Source organism: Apium graveolens, chromosome 6 (assembly GCF_009905375.1).
Source record: "Apium graveolens cultivar Ventura chromosome 6, ASM990537v1, whole genome shotgun sequence".
Lineage (NCBI taxonomy): Eukaryota > Viridiplantae > Streptophyta > Magnoliopsida > Apiales > Apiaceae > Apium > Apium graveolens.
The window spans coordinates 180,917,936-180,938,821 of record NC_133652.1 but is presented as its reverse complement, the minus strand read 5'-3'; the positions used below and the strand labels follow the sequence as shown (position 1 = coordinate 180,938,821).

General features: G+C 37.8%; 1 protein-coding gene across 1 annotated transcript; it reads right to left on the bottom strand.

Moving 5' to 3' along the window:
• Nucleotides 1–17,260: 17,260 nt before the first annotated feature.
• On the bottom strand, nt 17,261–18,992 carry LOC141665619 (uncharacterized). Its single transcript, XM_074471605.1, has 3 exons — nt 18,721–18,992; nt 18,027–18,637; nt 17,261–17,385 (listed from the first exon to the last, which is right to left on the bottom strand). Exons 1-3 carry the CDS (start codon nt 18,990–18,992, stop codon nt 17,261–17,263), a joined length of 1,008 nt encoding a protein of 335 aa, XP_074327706.1.
• Between the last annotated feature and the right edge of the window lie 1,894 nt (nt 18,993–20,886).

The window sequence follows — 20,886 nt, the reverse complement described above, 5'->3', positions numbered from 1 at the left end:
GAACACTGGACTCCTAAGGAATGGACCATCTTAGCGGAACTTCCGGGCCATTTGGGCCAATATAATAAGGCTGGGCCGGCGCCACTCGACCACTTACGCCACTCCTAGTTCAGATGAAATCCATGACTCTGAAACGTAAAGCTCGTCCCCCCTTTCCCCAAGTAGAAACTTGTTGATACGACTCCACCAAGAAGTCGTATCTAATTGGAAAGGAAACTCACCGATATTTCCCAGGCGATGCCTGTTAATGGATTAACTTATTCAAAGAATTTTACTTCCCGAGTGTTGGGTAAGTAATCAAAAACTCTTTTATCAAAACAGCAATCTTGTTGCGAATATAAAAATACATCACGGAGCCGGATCCCTCATATTTTTTTGTGAGTATTTAAATCCCCTTCGAAAGGAAGATCTTAAATATGAAAACCAGTTTTGGGATCCGCTCTAACCTTCCAAAAACAGTTTTGATAAAGTTTGAAAATAATCTCTGGAAATATTTAAAGTTAGAATGATTTAATAGTATCAATTATTTTCCGAATACTTAGAAAATATCGTAACATTATTCTTTAATAAAATAAAGAATATTATTTAAAAAAATAAGCGGAGTCATAACTCCTCGAATGAATATTCAAAATAATATTCATTAAATAAAATAAGCGGAGTCATAAGTCCACGAATGAATATTCAAAATAATATTCATTAAATAAAATAAAGTTATCGAATAAACCATATTTGATTAATAGTTTTGAAAACTATATCTATACATATATAAATATATATATATATATATTATACTCGGGAACATCGACTCCCGGTTTAGAAAATGTTCACCTTTGGGTCCCCTATACTAAGGGTATACACATCTACTGCTTATCTCTAGCATAGGTATTATGCAACTTATAAGCATTTGAATCAACAATTAGATATCAAGATTTTGAAACAGGCATGCATATAAATATCATATCACATGCTCCAATATATCGCAAGACTTTGCTAATAATAACCATGCACTTATCACAAGATAATGCATATACATATATATATCACAACAACAGTATAACGGGTAGAAAACTTGCCTGAGGGTTCCGGGTAGACTTAAGCTTAGAGTGGGTCCGGTAACCTATGAACAGCAACATAAGTCGGAATTAGACCACGGTCGCTTAAGAAACTAGTCAAAACTCACTCATACCCTAACGGTCGCTTACACACTTAACGATTTGCGTTAATCGCTTGCATACCCTCGGCTCCACCAATTTTAATAAATTAACCGTTACGAATTTTAAGGCGACTCTTTCGCGAATACTCTATCAACTGCCTAACCCACCTTACATAATTGTTTCGTAATCCAATTAGTCTTTTAAGGGCCTTAAATAAGGTCTCAAAATAAAGCGAGGGGTAAAGGTTTGTTCGCAAAACGCCGTTACTTAAAATGGTCGTTTCTCCTAAACCGTAAATCGGATCTAAGCAAACCACATACCAAAATGAAGCTTACGACATGTTCTAGCTAAACATGGCAAATTTAAAGATTGGTCAGTGAGTTATCTGGTCCGAGATTCATGTACAACAGTCTAAGGAAAACGGGCATTACGACGGCTATTTTTACGAGTTTTCCAAGTTTCTCACTACACCAAAACCTCACCAAACAACCCAAAATTATTAACACATTAGAACCTCAACTAAATAATACTATACCAGTCCTTATTCTCCAGATTCTTCATCTCAACCAACCACAATCAAGTTCTATTAACTATAACAAGATTCATTCACCAAATCACTCCAAATTCAAATCAACTACTAATAATCAAAGATCATGCTTCTCATTTAGAAAACCAACCATCAAACTCACTAATAATAAAAGTAAAGGCTATGGTTTGAAGTTTATACCTTCCTTGGGAGGTGTTAAGTTGCTAGGAAGCCTTAGGAAGCCTCCTACAAGCTTGATCTTTCCAAAGAAATCAAGAACACAAAGTTAGGCTTTGAAGTTTCTACAAGTACGATTGAAAGAATTGTAAAAATGAGGGTCTTAACATGCTTATTTGGAAGAGACTTGTAAGAATGGCTATGGTTTGTAGGCCATCTCAATACCTTTCCAACGAGCTATAGAACACAACATTTGAGTGAGTATTGAAGGAGATATGACAGTTTGAAGTTTCTGGGTTTGTTTTGGCCGAGAGCTTTGAAGCTTGGAATGGGGGGAGAGAAGATGAATGGTGCTTGGTTGATTTTTTGGAAAGTGAAATGAATTTACTTGGTTGTAAATCAACCTTGCAAAATGTCTTGCTTTTGCTTTCTGATTACATCATTGCTTGCATCATTAATATGCCACATGTCCACTTCTTGTGGTGTAAGGGTGTCTTAACCTTTAACCACATGTTTTAGCTTCTCTTGGAAGCTTCCTACCCATTCTACTTGTATGTGCTTGCCCCTTGGTCGTTTATTTGTTTTATGGTTCGCTTAACTCTCATTCTCATTGATCGTTTGAAGGATCATATTCGGGATCTCATTACTTGGGTTCCCCTAAACCTTTTAAAATCTTTTATATTCCTTTTATGATCCTCTCTTATAATCCTTGAATTTAAATCCTTTTAATCATGTTACCTTATACTCAATTCTTTCGGTATCTGGTGGATTTTCGGGAAAAATCAAAGTGTTCGTATTCGAATTCTGACGACCTTTACATACACTCATTTACTTTATGGAATACTAATACGATCTTAGAATTTCCATAACAGTACTCTTATTTAGCGTGGTCTGATAATTTTCCTTAATCAGCATAATCAGCAAAATCACAATTCATAAGGGTTACAAAAAGTCCAAAAATTTTGGGGTTATTACAAGGAATATCAAAGTTTATACTATGATTATTATCAAATAAAACCTTCTTTGAAGAAAGTTGCTTTAATTCCTTCTAGTGTAAAATCTGATGCAAAGTCTGATATAAGTTCTGATAAACAGCATGATAGTATAAACTCTGATATTAAATCTGCTGCAAATGCTAACAAACTTAAAAAGGCCAAAGGATCCAAGCAAGTCTGGGTCCTTAAAACTAACCATTAGTGGTCTTTGTGATTGCAGGGCAACAGGAGAAATATCCTAGTAATGGATAGTGGATATTCAGGACATATGACTGGAAATAAAGCCATGCTCTCAGACTTTGTGGAGAAAGCTGGCCCAGAAGTTTCTTATGGAGATGGCAACATGGGAAAAACTCTGGGATATGGCAACATTAATCTTGGGAATGTCATCATTAAAATAGTAGCTCTAGTCTCAGGACTTAAACAAAATCTGCCAAGTGTGAGTGGTTATCATGTGGATTTCTTTGAAGAACACTGTGAAGTTGTAAGCAATTCTGTAGGCAAAGTGGTTCTGAAAGGTTACAGGCATGGTAACATTTATGAAGCCAGAATTTCAACAAGTACTGATGGTTCTGCAATCTGTCTGTTGAGTAGAGCATCAATTGAAGAAAGATTGTGAGAGGATTTCCAAAATCAGTATTTGCTCCTGATGGCCTTTGTGATTCATGTCAAAAGGTAAAACAAAGAAAATCTTCTTTCAAGAGAAAAACTGAGTCATCAATTCTTGAGCCTTATCACCTACTGCATGTTGATCTATTTGGTCCAGTCAATGTCATGTATATTGCAAAGAAGAAATATGTTATGGTTATAGTGGATGAGTTCACAAGGTACACCTGGGTGTACTTCTTGCACAAGAAGAATGAAACTACATTTACTCTAACTGATCATGTCAGACAGCTGGATAAGCTGGTCAAAGATTCTGTTAAAATTATAAGAAGTGATAATGGCACTGAATTCAAGAATTCAATCATGGAAGAGTTCTGCAAAGAGCATGGAATCAAACAGGAATTTTCTGCACCTAGAACTCCACAGCAAAATGGAGTTGTAGAAAGAAAGAACAGGACTCTCATTGAAGTTGCACGAACCATGCTTGATGAAGTAAAACTGCCAACCTACTTTTGGGCTGAAGCTGTGCAGACTGCTTGATTTACACAGAATGCAACACTCATAAACAAGCATGGAAAAACACCATATGAGATGGTGAAGAAAAAGAAGCCAAATCTGAAATACTTTCATGTATTTGGTTGCAAGTGTTTTGTTCTCAAGAATCATCCTGAACAGCTGTCAAAATTTGATCTAAAAGTTGATGAAGGAATTTTTGTTGGATATCCACTTTCCACAAAAGCCTTCAGAGTCTACAATTTAAGAATAAGGGTTGTCATGGAATCTACTAATGTATCTTTTGATGACAAGAAGATTACTGGACTTGAAGATTTCAATGATCACGATCAGCTGAGGTTTAAAAATGAAGACTTAAATTCTGATTCTGTAAATTCTGATGACTTAAACTCTGAACCTGTAAGTACTGATGTCATTGAATCTGTAGTAACAACTCCAAAGGAAAATGCACCTGTCCAGGGGGAGCAAGCTGAAGATCCTACCACATCTCAAGACTCTAAAGAAGCATCAGAACCTAATACTAGCTCTTCTAACTCTGATTCATCTAATTCTGATGAGTTAAATTCTGATAATTCTGGAAGCTCTGATACTTCAAATCCTGAAGGATTCAAGTCAAACTCTGAAGTCTCAGAGAACATAACTACAGGGGGAGCATCATAAAATGCTGATGGAGACAGCATGGATCATGGGGGAGGATTCAGTTCTAGAAGTCAACTTCAATCTGCAAGGAAGTGGACCAAATCACATACACCTGACTTAATTATTGGAGATCCTGAAGCAGGTGTCAGAACTAGAACTGTAATATCAAATGAATGTCTCTATCATTCTTTTCTATCTCAGACTGAACCAAAGAAAGTGGAAGAAGCTCTTCAAGATGCTGATTGGGTGTAATCAATGCAAGAAGAGTTAAATGAATTTGAAAGAAATAAAGTCTGGACCCTAGTGCCAAGACCAAAGAACAGATCAGTTGTTGGCACAAAATGGGTGTTCAGAAACAAAACTGATAGTGATGGCATAATTACAAGGAATAAAGCAAGGCTGGTTGCTAAAGGCTACTCTCAACAGGAGGGTATTAATTATGATGAAACATTTGCACCAGTTGCTAGATTAGAAGCCATAAGGATCTTTTTGGCTTATGTTGCTCACAAAAAGTTTAAAGTCTTTCAAGTGGATGTGAAAAGTGCTTTTCTTAATGGAGAATTGGAAGAAGAGGTCTATGTTGAACAACCTCCAGGCTTTGTAGATTCAAAATTTCCAAATCATGTCTACAGGCTTGATAAAGCACTTTATGGTCTTAAGCAAGCTCCTAGAGCATGGTATGAGACTTGAGCTCAATTTCTTCTGGAAAGTGGATTGTACAGAGGTACAATTGATAAAACAATGTTCTAGCTCAACCATGGAAAGGACTTACTTTTGGTACAGATATATGTTGATGATATCATATTTGGTTCTACAAATGCCAAACTCTGTGAGAGGTTTGCAAAGCTAATGCAGTCAAGATATCAAATGAGTATGATGGGAGAACTTAGTTATTTTCTGGGCCTTCAAGTCAAGCAAACTGATGAAGGTACTTTTATCTGTCAATCCAAGTACACTAGAAACTTACTGAAGAAGTTTGGAATGCAAGATAGTTCAACAGCATCCACTCCCATGGCCACTGCAACCAAGTTAGTTAAATATACTGGTTCACCAGTAGATATTACTAACTACAGAGCTATGATTGGCTCTTTACTCTATTTAATTGCAAGTAGACTTGATATCATGTATGCTACCTGTCTTTGTGCAAGATTTCAGGATGATCCAAGAGAACCTCACTTAATAGCTGTGAAAAGAATTTTCAAATTCCTTAAGGGTACAGCTGATCTGGGATTGTGGTATCCTAGAGAATCAGATTTTAAGCTAATAGGTTACTCAGATGCAGATTTTGCAGGATGCAAAATAGACAGGAAAAGCACTAGTGGAAGCTGCCAATTTCTTGGAGGCAGACTGGTTTCTTGGTTTAGTAAGAAACAGAAGTCAATTTCCACATCAACTGCAGAAGCAGAATATATTGTTGCAGGAAGCTGTTATGCACAGATTCTTTAGATGAAGAATCAGTTACTGGTTTATGGGTTAGAATTTTCTAAAATCCCTATTTATTGTGATAATCAAAGTGCTAGTGCTATGATAGGTAATCCAGTTCAACACTCAATGATAAAGCACATCAGCATTAGGTACCATTTCATAAGGGAACATGTGATGGAAGGTACAGTGGAATTGCACTTTGTTCCAACAGATCAACAACTAGCAGATATCTTCACAAAACCACTATGTGAAGCTACCTTTACAAGACTGGTAAATGAACTTTGAATGGTTTCAGGCTCTTTCTCTAAATCTGCTTAGTTTTTGTTCTCATGAATCAGACTTTATGATCAGTGTTTACAGATTGTTTTATTTTCATATAATCTGTACTTAAAATTGAAATTCATTAAATGCTGTTTTTTATCTGATGTGGATCTTGAAACTCTGATAGTGTTTTGAATGTTCTGTGACTATTCAATCCAATGAGGATAACTGTGCTAGATGTTGACCTAGTAGTCTTTAATATACTAGAAATCCCATGTTTAAATTAGTTGTTTATGTGGAAACTCATTAACACAAGCAAATTCTGATTTTGAGCTTAATCAAGTTTACTTTGTGTATCTTATTACTAAGTCATAAACTAGATTATTGGTTCTTATCTGTTAGATTCTGATGTCAGTAAATCTTAAGGATGAACTAAATGCTGATAAGCCTCACTTATCAAAAGAAAAGAAAAGAAAAGAAAAGAAAAGTCAGGTACTCCTTTAAGATCTAGAGTAAATATGTGGAAAGGAAGACCCAAGTGCATTGCTGGTATTAAGTAATATGCATTAGGAAAGCAAATAAATTTTTTTGGTGACTTTTCACAATCTCTGATTACTGGAGAAATACTCTGACAACAACATAAATTCTGATAAGCAGTCGTGACTCACTTACACTGAGAAGCCACTGTAAAAAAAAATCAAAAGATGCATAAAATGAGCACAAACAGTTGAGGTGGACTCTTGCATAAATTTGTTCTATAGTAGACTTCATGATTGATGACAGATTTTAAGCACTTTTCTGAGTTATGCCTTATTTCTAAGATGTACTGAAGTTTATCAGACTTTAATCTTTATCTGATATTCTGTTGAATGCACACACACTTTCATTCCATATGAATGATGAAAATTATTGTGGTAATTAAGTTGTTTTTGACAAACAGTTAATTGGCATTTGCATAAATTCTGAGGACAAGTTCTGAAGGAAGTTCTGATGATTAAACTCTGAAGAAAACAAGTGAGTATTTGTATGAAGAATCACAGAAAAAGATATTCATTTTTTAAGTTCAGAAGCCATATTCTGATGACTAGTAAAATCTGATATAAGTTAAGTTCTGATAATAAATCCTGATGGAATCCTTGATGCTTACGTAGCATTTTTCTTTACTTGACTTATTTGTGGTAAAATCTGAAACAGTCATATTTAAATCATAATATATTTGGGTAAGATAAAAACAGTCATAATCATTATGGGTTAGTGATAAACGTGTTGGTCTTGAAAAACTGTATGCACACAGTAATTATTGTTTATTTTACGTGCTCATTAACTATTGCTTTAACTTTTTACTGACTGTTATTATTACACATCGGTCTAGGGCGACGAGGCATCATTTTTTTTATTCTTAATAGTTAAACAGTCCTTGCGTCTCTTCGTATTCTATTGACTATTTAAACCGACTATTCATCCAAGCCAAATCATCTTCCATTTTCTCACAAACTCACTCTCTATTTTAATTCTCATCATTTTTCTTCTTCATAAACAAAAATGGTTCATTTCAACTTGGTCATGAACTATGAAACTTTCAATATAGAGTTGAGTTGTGATGACTGGCAACAGGAGTGGCATGTCACCGCCATTCCTGAAGAGCTCTGGAACTCTGTTCCACAAGAGGTTCACACAGACCTCTTGTTCTTTTCGATGGTCTATCACCTCCATCTTGATCGATTGGAAGAAGAAAGGAGAGAGGCTCTCCATCAGCAAGAACGGATCATCCATCTTGCAGTGCTCTTTGTCAGCAACAGAAGGAACTAGTCGATAGGCTTCTTAGACTGGGACTAAGGCTGTTGATGTTAAGAATCTTAGAATAGGACTATCTTGTAATTTTTGCATGTAATCGATAAATTTCATGAAATGTACTCGTTTGATATATTAATGAAATTTTCTTTAATTGCAAGATTTAGTCTCTGTTTCTCAAATTATGTGACTGTGCATGTTTAATTGCAATTTGTTAATCTTTACTTCATCTATTTTTAAATTTATCCTTTAATGAATGTTTTGATTACAATTATGGTCAATAATAAATTTTGTTGATTTGAGGAAACAATTGAAGCACGGGTTTATGCATCAGAACCTGTGATTGTTGAAGATGAGAATGTTACTTCTCAGAAAGAAACTGCAGCTCAAAGTTCTGATACTTTGAAGAAGAAATCTGTAAGTTCAGAAGCTGCTAAAGCAACTCCTTAATTGGCAAGGAGATTGAAGAAAATGAAGGCTATGAGGTATTTGGCTAAGGCTCCATTAGAAGATATTGAAGAAGCTGAGGAAGGGGATCAGGAATCTCTGATCTCACAAGAACCGATTATCATTGAAGCCCTTCCAGCTCAAGCCAAAGAAACTGCTACTGATACAGTTGTAACCCCTCTTGTCTCGCCTATTAAAGCTACTGATGATGCTGAAGAACACACTGAAAATTCTGAAATAGATATTCATAATTTGAATATACCAAATGTTCTTTATCTGGAAGCTCCATCTACAGAAGCTCAGCAATTTCCAACTCAATTTCCAATTTTAAATGTTGAGATACCATCTACATCAACCACACCAGCTCTGGAGATAAATTCTGATGTTTAGAATTTAAATAAAACTGTTCCTGAATCTCCAGTTGCTTCACATACTGTTGTGTTGTCAGAACATATGGGTCTTCCTCAAGTTCTGAAGACAGTGATTCTGCTGAAACTCCAGTTTCTATACTAGGAAAGGAAGAATTGGTGAAGAAATTTATTGAAAAGGAAGAACCTATTCGTTGGGAGGATACTCACAGAGGTGTGGAGTGGACCAAGAAGTGGAATGATACTGATTTCATTCCAAGTACTAACATTCTAACAGAGCATATTGCTAAAGCTGATGAGTTGCTCATAAATGCTGATTTAAAGACACAACTCAAGATCACTGCTCTATTTACCAAACATCTTCAAGGTCTACATTCTTCTACTCTTGAGAAGGTTGATACACTAAAGGAACATGCTGATAAGCTAGATCTACAGCTTAAGCTTGACAAGAAAAGATATATCAGACCTACTCTTGAGAAAATTGAAGCCATTGAGAAGATTCAAGTTCTGATGTTGTGAATGTTAAAAGACTGAAGTCAAGTCCTGATAAACCAAGTCTGATGTCAAGTTCTGATATTCTGATTCAGTCAGGATCTAAAGACTCTCAGAAGTTTTTACAAACTCTGAAGCTAAAGGGGAAGCGGACTACTGTTTATTACAAAAATCCTAAAATCCAGATACTTGATTAGAAGATAGCAAGAGGATTATTTCTGAAATAAAATCCAGGAATGGATTTGGAAACTCTCAAGGAGGAAGAAGCTAGATTTACTGCTGAGAAGACAAATCTTAAGTCTAAAGCTTCTGATACAAAGAAACCTCCAAGGCCTAAGGAAAAAGGCATTGTGATCAGGGAAAAGTCAGAATCTGAGACTTCAAAGTCCAAGACTAGATCACAAACTGAGATTGATCCTAAATCAAAAGGAAAAGAAAAGGTTGGTGAACCTTTAAAGATTGAAAAAAAGATAAGTTCTTCTATTCCAATCTATTAAACTACAATGCATGATGATGATTTGATAGAAGATGAAACTGTTCAAATTCTGAAGAAAAGAAAGATAATTGAAGAATCTAAAACAACCTCTGACACTGCTCAAGTTGTTCAGGATGAAGAACAGCAAGCTACAGAAGAAACAACAAATTCTGATCAAGTTAATTTGGAAAAGATGACAATTGCTGATAAGAATAAGCTGTTATGGAAGAAAGCTACTTCAGTTGAACCAAAATTCAATCTCTTGATGAATCAACTTGAAACATTTAGATTGAGATCCAAGCAACCTAGAGATAAAGCTGGATTAGGTTCTGATGAAGAGAAAATACAAACAGGAGTAGAAGTTACTCTAAGAGATCCTTTCATGTTGACAGACAAACTATATGAACAAATCAAACAAAAGCACCTTGACAAGGTGTTGTCTACTCAAATCGTGATAGATGCTCATGATAAGGAAAATCTAAAGGAGAAATTGATTTTATTTCTCTATGATAGATTAACTTACAGACTAGCTGATATTGATGTGCTAAAGAAGTCTGTCAGAGAACTTCAACATATTCACTATCTTCTGGAAGTAAAATTTGATGTTACAAGAAGATGGTCAGAATACATTTTGAAGGCTATAAGAGATCTATTCAGAATCTATGATACAAATACTTCTCAATATATACCAATGATTACTGAAGATGATGGAAGAGAAATTCCTATGCTGAAGAATTCTGCTAAGGTGGAAGTTATTCTGAAAGGAAAATGCTTATGTTATAATGAAAACTCTTCACATCCTAGAGTTATCAGACTTGGTGATGGACTTGAAAGAACATCAATTCAAGCTCTCAGAACTGCCATTTATCAGATTGGTGATAGTAAAGATGAAGAACTAATGCAGGTCAAAGCACAGTTAGTTAAAATTCTGAGGAAAGCTGAAGACAAGCTGGTAAGAGATTTTGTTAAGAATCATTATGGATTCAGATTGATCCAGTGAAGTTGGTAAAGCTGAAAGGACTGTAAGTTGTAGTTAATAGTCTTATTAAACTCTTATTGCATTTGAACTTAAATGTTTCTGACATCATCAAATCTATTAACTTGTATATTTTACACAATTTATAAGTTTGGGGAGATTGTTAGATATATTTGAGATGTCATGTCTAATATGTTTCATGTTTAGTTTTCAGATCTTAACAAACAGGAAATATCAGTACTTACTGGAATCAGTACTTACTGGAAGTCAGAACTTAAGGATATCAGGATTTAGATTATCAGAAGATAATATCAGAAGATGGATATCAGAACTTAACTACAGGAGGACTAACAGTTAAGGAAGGAAGCTGATTTACAGGGAAGAAGATCGAGACTAATACAAAAAAAAGATATGCATGGAAAGAGTTAGAGGACTTAAAGAATTGTATAAAATATCTGATTGATATATTTTAGGAGATAGAATTATATTGCATATCAATTAGAAGTTATCTTGTAACTGTGTACTATATAAACATAGACATAGGTTTACACTATATGTGTTATCATTATCGAGAAGATCATACGTTGTAACCTAGCAGCTCTTGTGATATTTGTTCATCATTGAGAGAGAACAGTTCCATTGTAACATAGTTTATTATATCAAATATATCTGTTTACTGTTACTTGTGTTCAAAATCGATTTGATTGTATTCTACACTGTATTCAACCCCCTTCTACAGTGTTGTGTGACCTAAGACAACCCTTTGTTATTACAAGGTTGAAGTTCTTGTCGCGTATGATTTGAGTATCAAATGAAAATGTTGTTTGTAGTTAAAATGTTTTATAACTGCAAATTATGATCCTGTTTATGAAAAATGTTTTTAATTAATTGAATTATTAGAATTGGATAGTTTTTTAAAATATATGGACCGGATTTGTGGCCAAACCAGACTCGTGGTCAAATGTAGGATAATATGTGCCTTGGATCCACTATAGAGAACAAGACTGTGTGCCATGTTCGGGGTTAGTGCGGGACTGATCAGCAGCCTAACCTTTGGTTTTTAGTTGAAATGAGATAAATCCAATTCAATAATTCCTTTGAATGATTCAATTTCTCAGTCTTCAATTGATGAATAGATTGATAAATCTTTTTATATACTAACATGAGATTGTGAACTCTTGTTAAACTATTTCAAATTATTGTTGCTATATTGGTACTTGCTGAGCATTGTTGCTCACCCTTACTTTTCTTATAACCATTTCAGAAAGGCTTAAAAATGAGTTGCTCGAGTTCGATAGCATTTAAGACTAAGGCTAGGCAAAGAGAATGAGTGGTTAAGTTATCCAAGGGTCAAAGAAGATATCCGGGAAATAGAGGAAGAAAGTTCAAATTATAGTTATTTGTTGAGATTCACTTGTAAATCAGGTTTGTAAATAAAGTAACAGTGATTCTTCTTATCATATATGACTTGATGTTGTAAAAGATGTTGTTTATTAATAATAGTGGTTGATTCTAATTTCAATGTTATAACTTGTATGTGATCCAGTTTTTAGGGGGATTAAACTGTTTTCTTTTAAATCTTTTACTAAATTTCTAGGTTTTAAATTCTTTGATTTTTTATTATCTTTTCAAAATACAGGTTTTCGAAAATAATTTAAAAAGGTTTTTGTGTTAAAGACGTCAAATCCATACCCCCATTTTTGAGGGACGTCACACTAATCAAGGCTAATCTGCCCTAATCGGGGATAATTTCCATGTACAAGATGCTAATTAAGCTTAAAATAGCCTAATTTTAAGCTAAAAGATGCTAATTGCCCTTGATCGAGGCTAATCTGCCCTAATCGGGGATAATTTGTCTTAATCTGGATTAATTAGTATGCACAAGCCACTAATTATGCGTGAATAAGTTAAATGGCCCTAAATGGGGGTAATGATATCATACGAGCCACTAATTGCCTTTGGTTCAGATTAATTATGTGTAATATACACTAATCGACCCTATTCGGGGCAAAATCTCACTAATTCGGTCTAAACGGGGCTAAGGTTAAAATACTGAAAATTTCAAAAAAAATCAATTTTTTTCCAAAAAAATTTAAAAAATTTCACAGGAGGGTCATCGGAAAACCTCTAGGAGGCTCTGGACCAACCTTCCAGGAGGTTCTAGTTGGCCAGAGCCTCCCATGTGGAGGACTCGACCCCTCCTGGTCGGTTGGAGGTGAACGTCCTAATTTTTTTTTGCAGGAGGTTCCACTCGGCCCTAAGCCCTCTATGTGGAGGCCTCGGCTTCTCCTAGCTTTTATCGGCCATGGAGCCACCTCCATGGTGGTCCTAGTCGGTCGGGTCATAGAGCCTCTCGAAACATTTCCGTTCTGGTTCTCGTGAATGCTCTGTACTTATTCTTATGAACATTCTGATCTTCATGAAACTTGTTTCCATGGACGTTCTAGTCCTCACGAAACTTGTTCTCATGGACGTTTTAGCATTCGTGAAACTTGTTCTCGTGGACGTTCTAGTCTTCACAGAACTTATTCTCGTCGAGCGCCAAATTTTCCAAAACTTCTCAAAAAAATTCCTAGAAGGGTCACCAGAAAACCTCCAGGAGACCTAGAACCAACCTTACAGGAGGTTCTGGTCGGCCATAGGCCTCCATGTGAAGGAATCGTCCCCTCCTGCTCTTGGTTGGCCATGGAGCCACCTTCATGGTGGTCTTGATCGGCCGGGAGGTGAACGTTCTCTGAACTTTTTGTAATCATCCCTGTGAATATTCTAAGCTTGTTATTGTGAATCTTCTACTCCTTTTGATGGATGTTCTGCTCATATTCTAGTGATCGTACTTCCCTGTTCTCGTGAATACCCTACTCTGAATGAAACTTGCTTCTCAGAACATTCCTGTAATTGAGTCATGGCTATATATGGCCATTGATGTTGGATTAAGAACTTGAGATTGCTCTAATCTTCAAGGTTTTCTCTAATCAGGGTGATTAGCGTAATTAATCACTGAGTTAAGACTCACGACTTGTGTTTAGCCTCGATAAAGCTTTTCTTGGAGGACTAACACGATAAGCGACGCCCTGCATCGCTTTGTTCATTTATTATGTCCTTTTCTCTAATTTCTTGATCGTTTTTCCTACCATTTTTTGGTCATTTTTTGAGTGATACCTGCTAGCACGAACCAGGCAGAGTTGTGACCTACTGTAGCAGGTATCTTTTTTCTTATAAAAGAAGATGAGAATTGCTCATTTTTATTCACACCTTTATTTCTCAACTTCTCTAAAATTCTCTCAAGTTTATAAGCTCTCAACTTCTCAAGTATTTCAAGATGTCTCAAGGTCCTTACAGCAAGCCCTCCATCTCGGCTAAGGAAGCCATGCACAAGAGAGAAACGATCCGATCACCGAAAGGTATAGCTTTTATTTCTCCTTATTACCTTAACCATTTTTCCAATAGCTTAAAGAGCATGCTAGATGTGCTCGATGAAGAGGACGTTGATGAGATTCGGTCAAGTTACCCCTATCCTAATTGTATAGGGGTTTGCAATGCTAAATCCAATGAGAGGACTTGTAACCTGAGTACCAACAGATTGTATGTGTATTATGCAGCGTTGAAATCTAGGCTAAGGTTTATACTGCACCCTTTTATTATAATACTCCTTACCGAATCGAAGGTCCACCCATGTCATATTTACCCCAACGGGTGGGCTTTCATCATTTTTTTATCGTACGGTATAGTGACCTTGGTATTCCGCCTAGTGTCTCAATATTTCAAAGTATTTCATGTTGAAGGTATCTCCATCCTCCAGGTCTGGCTGGGTTCTTCTATAACACAGGCCCCGTGTTCTTCATATTATGAACACGCACTCTCTTCACGGCTCTATTCACTAGTGGAACAAAAAGTTTATGGTCTTAGAGTAGAAGAAGGGTGACTGGGGAGTATACTTCAGACGCAATTTCAGTTGTCCCGTAGACAGTGCACACTACATCCTTCACCTTACAGATGTTGAGCTCTACGATCGTAACCGCCTTATTGATGATAATGGAAGAACCCCTTATTGGGAGTTTGTTATGGAGACAAAACTCGTTGGGGCCGGCATTAGAAGCCTCTCTAAAGAGGGTATTCAATTTTTTATATCTCAAACTTGGTCAAGTTTGTTCTTATATCTATCTTTCCTTTATTTTGTTTCAGCTGATAAGGCCCTGGATGCACTGACCGACAAGAATGACATGGTCACTAAAATGATGGTTAGGGAGGCTGCCAAGTAGATTAGTCGCATTCCCAAAGTCCCGACGTTCTTTGAGGCTTCTGGCTTTGGAAAGAAAAAGGGTCAAGGATTTGGATAGAAACGTGAAGATCCCCTTCGAACCTTCGTGGGGCATATCCACCAGTGACTCGGTGTTCAGGAGTCTGGCCCTTCCTCTTAAATGGTCCAAGTATTGCATCACTCCCCGGGACCTTGTTCATGTCTCATCGGGTGAGAAGTTACTCGAGGCCGAGATGTTTGGGGCTCACGTCTTATATTAGGTACTGTCAACTTGTAAATTTTTTTGTTCAAGTGTACTTCTTTTAGTAAATTTTCTTCAGAATTTTCATGAAATTTACACAGGAGGATCACGGGAAGTCCTCCAAGAGGACATGGACCAGCCTTCCAGGAGGTTCTGGTCAGCCAAAAGGCCTCCATATGAAGGACTCGACCTATCCTGGTCTTGGTCGGCCGCGATCAGACCTTCGTGAAGGTCCTGATCGGCTGGGACTCTCTGTGTCGGGGAATCGGCCCTCTTGAGTCTTTTTCGGTCTTAATATCTTACCCATGTCTTTCATAGAGTTAGCCTTTTTATGACCTCTCTTTATGTTTTCTTTATCAGGCCAATGCCTACTGTGTTGCATCCTCTACACAAAGCATCAAGATAAGGAGTGACTATGCAGCTCTGCAAGCCTCCCTGAACAAGATGACGATCTTTTCTGAGGCATGGGAGGCTAAGGCATATCAGGCTAAGGACAAGGTCGCTCTCCTCGAGAAGAAGCACTTCAAGGAGATGAAAATGAGGAATATGAAGTGGAGAAAGCTCGTGAATGTGTATCATGGATCCAAAAAGTTTCTTCAAATGATGAATGATCATGATGATCAGTTATGCTCTGTGAACCTGGATAAAGGATGGAAAAGAGGCGTCAAGGATGTTCATGGCATGTATGCAAAGGTGTTGACTCGAGCCTTTTTACTTACCCTTGGGAAGTTCCCATGATGGATCCACCCAGAAAGGCCTCTGGGTCTGTACCCAAGACCTCCCACTAGCAGTCTTTATCCAGTTCGAGCCGCGGGGGTTCTGATTCTAAGAGAAAAGCTCCTTCAGGAATCTCTAGCTCCAAGGTGGATCTCTACGGGAAGATCCAGGAGCCGGTCCCAGGGAGTGGCGGCTCTTTCCTCCGAGGTCGGTTCAGATGAATATGGTGAAAAAGAGGAGGACGAGTCGCTCAGGAAGAGGGGAATGAGGAGGAGGAGGAGGATTCTTCAGATGAGTGATTGTGATAGCCTTGCATGGCTTTAGATGCCACATGTGGCTATTTGTTCAAAACTTTATTTATTTTAACTCTCGTGGTTTGTAAACTATTTGTCCTTCGGGACTAATTTATGATCCTTCGGAATCTTATCTATGCATTATTTGGTTTGATTCCATACTTGTATTTTATTTTCGGTATTTTAGTCATTTGGGACTTGCATTCTTTAGATCCTCGTACTTAAATAAATTGGTAGACAAGATAAAAGAAATAAACTTGCATAAATAGATAATATCTTTAAAACGGGTTCTACCCTTACATAAGATGATTTCTTCGACCTTATTTATATATCTACTAAGTACTAGGATCATGTTATGAACGTCTTAAATATAATAAGACTTCAAGTTTAAAGCGTGCCAAGTGAGGGGCACTTCATCACCGTTCAAGGTCTCTAACTTGTAGGATCCTCATCCTAATGTCTTCCTGACCTTATAAGGCCCTTCCCAGTTAGGGGCTAGTTTTACTCTCTCCCCGACTCCCAACGCCTCAATCTTCCTTAAGACCAAGTCTCCTTGCTGAAAGAACCTTTCCTTAACCCTTCTATTGTAATAGAGGGATGCTCTTCATTGATGCTCTGCATTGCGGGCATTGGCCACATCTCTGACCTCGTCAATGAGATCAAAAGCGAGCCTCATGCCTTCTTCATTAGTTTCTGGTTCTTAGGCTTTGAACCTAGACGATCCATGGGTGATTTTTAGGGGTACCACAACTTCGGCTCTATAAGCCAGCATGAACAGGGTAGCTTTAGTTGTCACTTTGTGAGTGGCTCGATATGCCCGAAATATATGCAGTAACTCATCCTCCCAAGTGTTCCTCGAGTGTTCGTCCCTTTTATTTAGTCATCAAGGATATTCCGGTTAGCAAATTATGTCTTCCCATTTGCCTGTGGATGAGCAACCGAGGTAAAATGAAGCTCTATGCTATTATCGTCACGGTACTCCTTGAACTCCGCATTATCAAACTGTCGCTCATTATCCGTGATAAGGATGCCTGGGATACCAAATTGGAATATCACATTTTCCTATAAGAATTAGGTAATTTGCTTGGTGGTTATCTTGGCTAGTGCTTTAGCCTCAATCCACTTTGTTAAGTAATTTATGGCTACCACAATGAACTTCCTCTGTCTCGATGCCACAGGAAATGGACTAAGTATATCCATTGCCCATATTACAAACGGGATGTGTGTGCTAATAGATGTAAGCCTCTCTAGGTTTTGTCATACTGTCGGGGCATGACTCTTGTATATGTCACATTTCTTTATATAAGTCTTTGCATCGACTAACATCATTGGCCAGTAGAACCTCAATCGAGTTATCTTGTGAGAGAGGGCCCTGCCCCCAAGTGATGTCCACAAATCCCCTCATGGTCTTCCTTAAGCGTCTCCTCTGCTTCAAGAGGTCTCAAACACTTTAAGTATGGAATAAAAAAAGACCTTTTATATAGAAGACCTTTAATAAGTGAATATCTCAATGCTCTCACCGACAACTTACGTGCCTTATGGGCATCGTCAGGGAGTCATCCAGTCTCAAGGTAAGTTTTGACTGGATCTATCCAACAACTCGCCACACTAATTAGTGCTATCAAATTTATGACATGTATAGTATGGGTCTTCAGGACCTGGAAGTAGATACTTCTCGGGTAATTTTTGATTTCAGACGAGGTGAACTTAGAAAGGTTATCGACCGTAGTGTTCTCCCCTCTCGGAACATGTTCACCGTAACACTCATCAAACTGAGTAAGTATTCCCTTTATGACTCCCAGATACTTGGCCACTGTATCATCCTTGATATCAAACTCTTCATTAACCTGAGCAAACACGAGTCTCAAATCTCCACAAATCTTAAGATTTTTTGCCATCATGGCTCTATCCAAGTCTAAGCCGTCTATTGAAACTTCGTATTTTGCTTCATTATTCATATTTGGGAAGTCCAATTTTAAAGCATACTCAATCATAAAAGCTTCGGGGCTTTGCAATACTAGGCCTGCACCACTAGATTTTGTTTTGGACGCTCTGTCATAATGGAGAACCCAGTACTCTTTCAGAGTCACACCTTCATATTTCTCTTTTTCTTCTCCTTCTAGGGTTACTATCTTTTGGCCCCCGACTTCTTGATTGCTAATGATGCATTCAACCACGAATTCTGCTAAGGCCTGAGCCTTGATAGCTGTTCGAGGATTGTACTTGATGTTAAATTCACCCAACTCAATCGCCAACTTTTTGAGCCTTCCACTTGACTTTGGTCTATGAAGAATGTTCCTTAATGGTTATTCCATCAGGACATCAATCTTGTGGGCCTGAAAGTTGCGATTAGGGCAAGCATAAACTTCTCAGTAGTGGAATAGTTCAATTCCGCTCCGTGGAGTACTTTACTCATATAGTAGCCGGGCTTTTGAAGCTTCTGTTCTTCCTTTACCAGGACGACACTCACGTCTTGTTCAGAGACAGCGAGGTATAAGTAAAAGATGTCCTCCAGACTAGGTTTGGATAGCAACGGGGCCTCAATCATGTATTTCTTCAGCTGTTTGAAGGCCTCTTGGCTCTCAGATGTATACTCAAAATTCTTCACCTTCTTCAGGATTTTGAAAAGGGTAGGCATTTATTTCCAGACTTGGAGATGAACCTCCCTAGAGCTGCGATTCTTCCGGTCATCTTCTGAATATATCTTATGGAATATGGTTGCTCCATGTCTAGGATGGATTTGATCTAATTGAGGTTGGCCTCGATTCCCCTCTTCGAGACCATGTGACCCAACAAATTTCCAGATCCAACGCCAAAAGCGCACTTGGCGGGATTTAACATCATCTTGTGGTGTCTCATCACTTCAAATGCCTCTCTTAGGTGATTAATATGATCGGTCTTGGCTAGGATTTTGATCAATATGTAATCAACATAGACCTCCATAGTCTTTCCAATTAGATGGGAAAATATCTTATTTACCAATCTCTGGTAGGTAGCTCCTTCATTCTTAAGTCCAAAAGCCATAACAAGATAACAAAAGATACCAAAGTTAGTTATGAAATATACCTTAGGGGTGTCATCTTTGTGTATTTTGATCTGATTGTAACCATTGAAGCCATCCATTAAACTCAACATCTCGTGTCCAACGGTGGTATCGATCAAGGTATCAATCCTTGGTAGAGGACAGCAGCCCTTAGGACATGCATAATTCAAGTCAGTGAAATTGATGCACATTCTCCACTTCCCATTGGCCTTCTTGACCATTATGAGGTTGGCCAACCACTCAGAAAATTGCATTTACTCTATGAATCCAGCATTTGGGAGCTTCTCGACCTCCTATTTAATGGCTTCCAGCCTATCAGGGGCATAAGTTCTCTTCTTCTGCTTCACGACCTTCCGAATTGGATCGATCTTCAACTTATGATTTATAAGGTTGGTGTCAATCCCGGGCATATCAGCTGTCATCTAAGCAAATACATAACTATTTTTTTATAAGAACATTGTCAATTGGCCCTTCAGGGGCTTGTTCAAAGATGTTCCAATATATGTGACCTTCTTGGGGTCTAAGGAGTCTAGGGGAATTGGGACTAAATCCTCCGCTGGCTTTCCTCAAAGTTCTTCATTCTCTCAGGCATCCATGTCTTCTATAGGGAGAACCTTCCCCCGGTTTCATCGGGCCTTATTACTGTAATATAGCAACTGCGGCCATTTTCTGATATCCTTTTACCTCATCAACACCGTTCTTAAGGAACTTCAGCACCATGTGGTAGATTGAGGGAACGGCCTTAAATGCATGGATCCTGGTTCTTCCCATTATATCGTTGTAAGAAGAGGCTGCCTTAACAACTTGAAAGTTTAACATTTGTGTGGCCTCTCCGGGCTCTTCTCCTATAGTCAGGGGAAGTTTTATTGCTCTTTCGACTTGGCATTCCACTTGGTTAAACCCGTAGATAGGTGTGTCGGACGGAGTTAGTTGGGAGTCATTATACCCCATCTTTAGGAATGTGTTATGAAACAGAATATCCACGAAAGCTCCATTATCAACTAGGACCCTCATAACAGGAAAAATTCCAATTATCAAAGTGATAACTAGAGGTTCGTCCCGAGGAAATTTCAAACCTTCAAGGTCGGGATCACTGAACTCGGGCGTCATCTCTGACTTAGAACGCTTAGACGGCTCTCTGACTATAATCATTACTTCTCTCGTATAAGCTTTTTGAGAGTTCCTTGTAGTCCTAGTTGTTGTAGGGCCTCCTGAGATCATGTTGATTACTGGACCCCGGGGCTGTGGGTTATGATCATTGTCGTTACCCCTTCGATCGTCATCTCTTCGATCATTATCTATTTTTTGGCCTCCAGCCTCTTCAACCTTGGTGAAGCGTCTGAATTTTCCTCTTCGGATTAAATACTCAATCTCATCCTTGAGCTGACCAACATCTTTATGGGACCTACAGTATCGGCCCTTGTCTCTTTTTTTCGGGGTCTCCCCTTAGTGGCTTCTGCCATCTGAACACTTTGTCCTTCTTAATTTC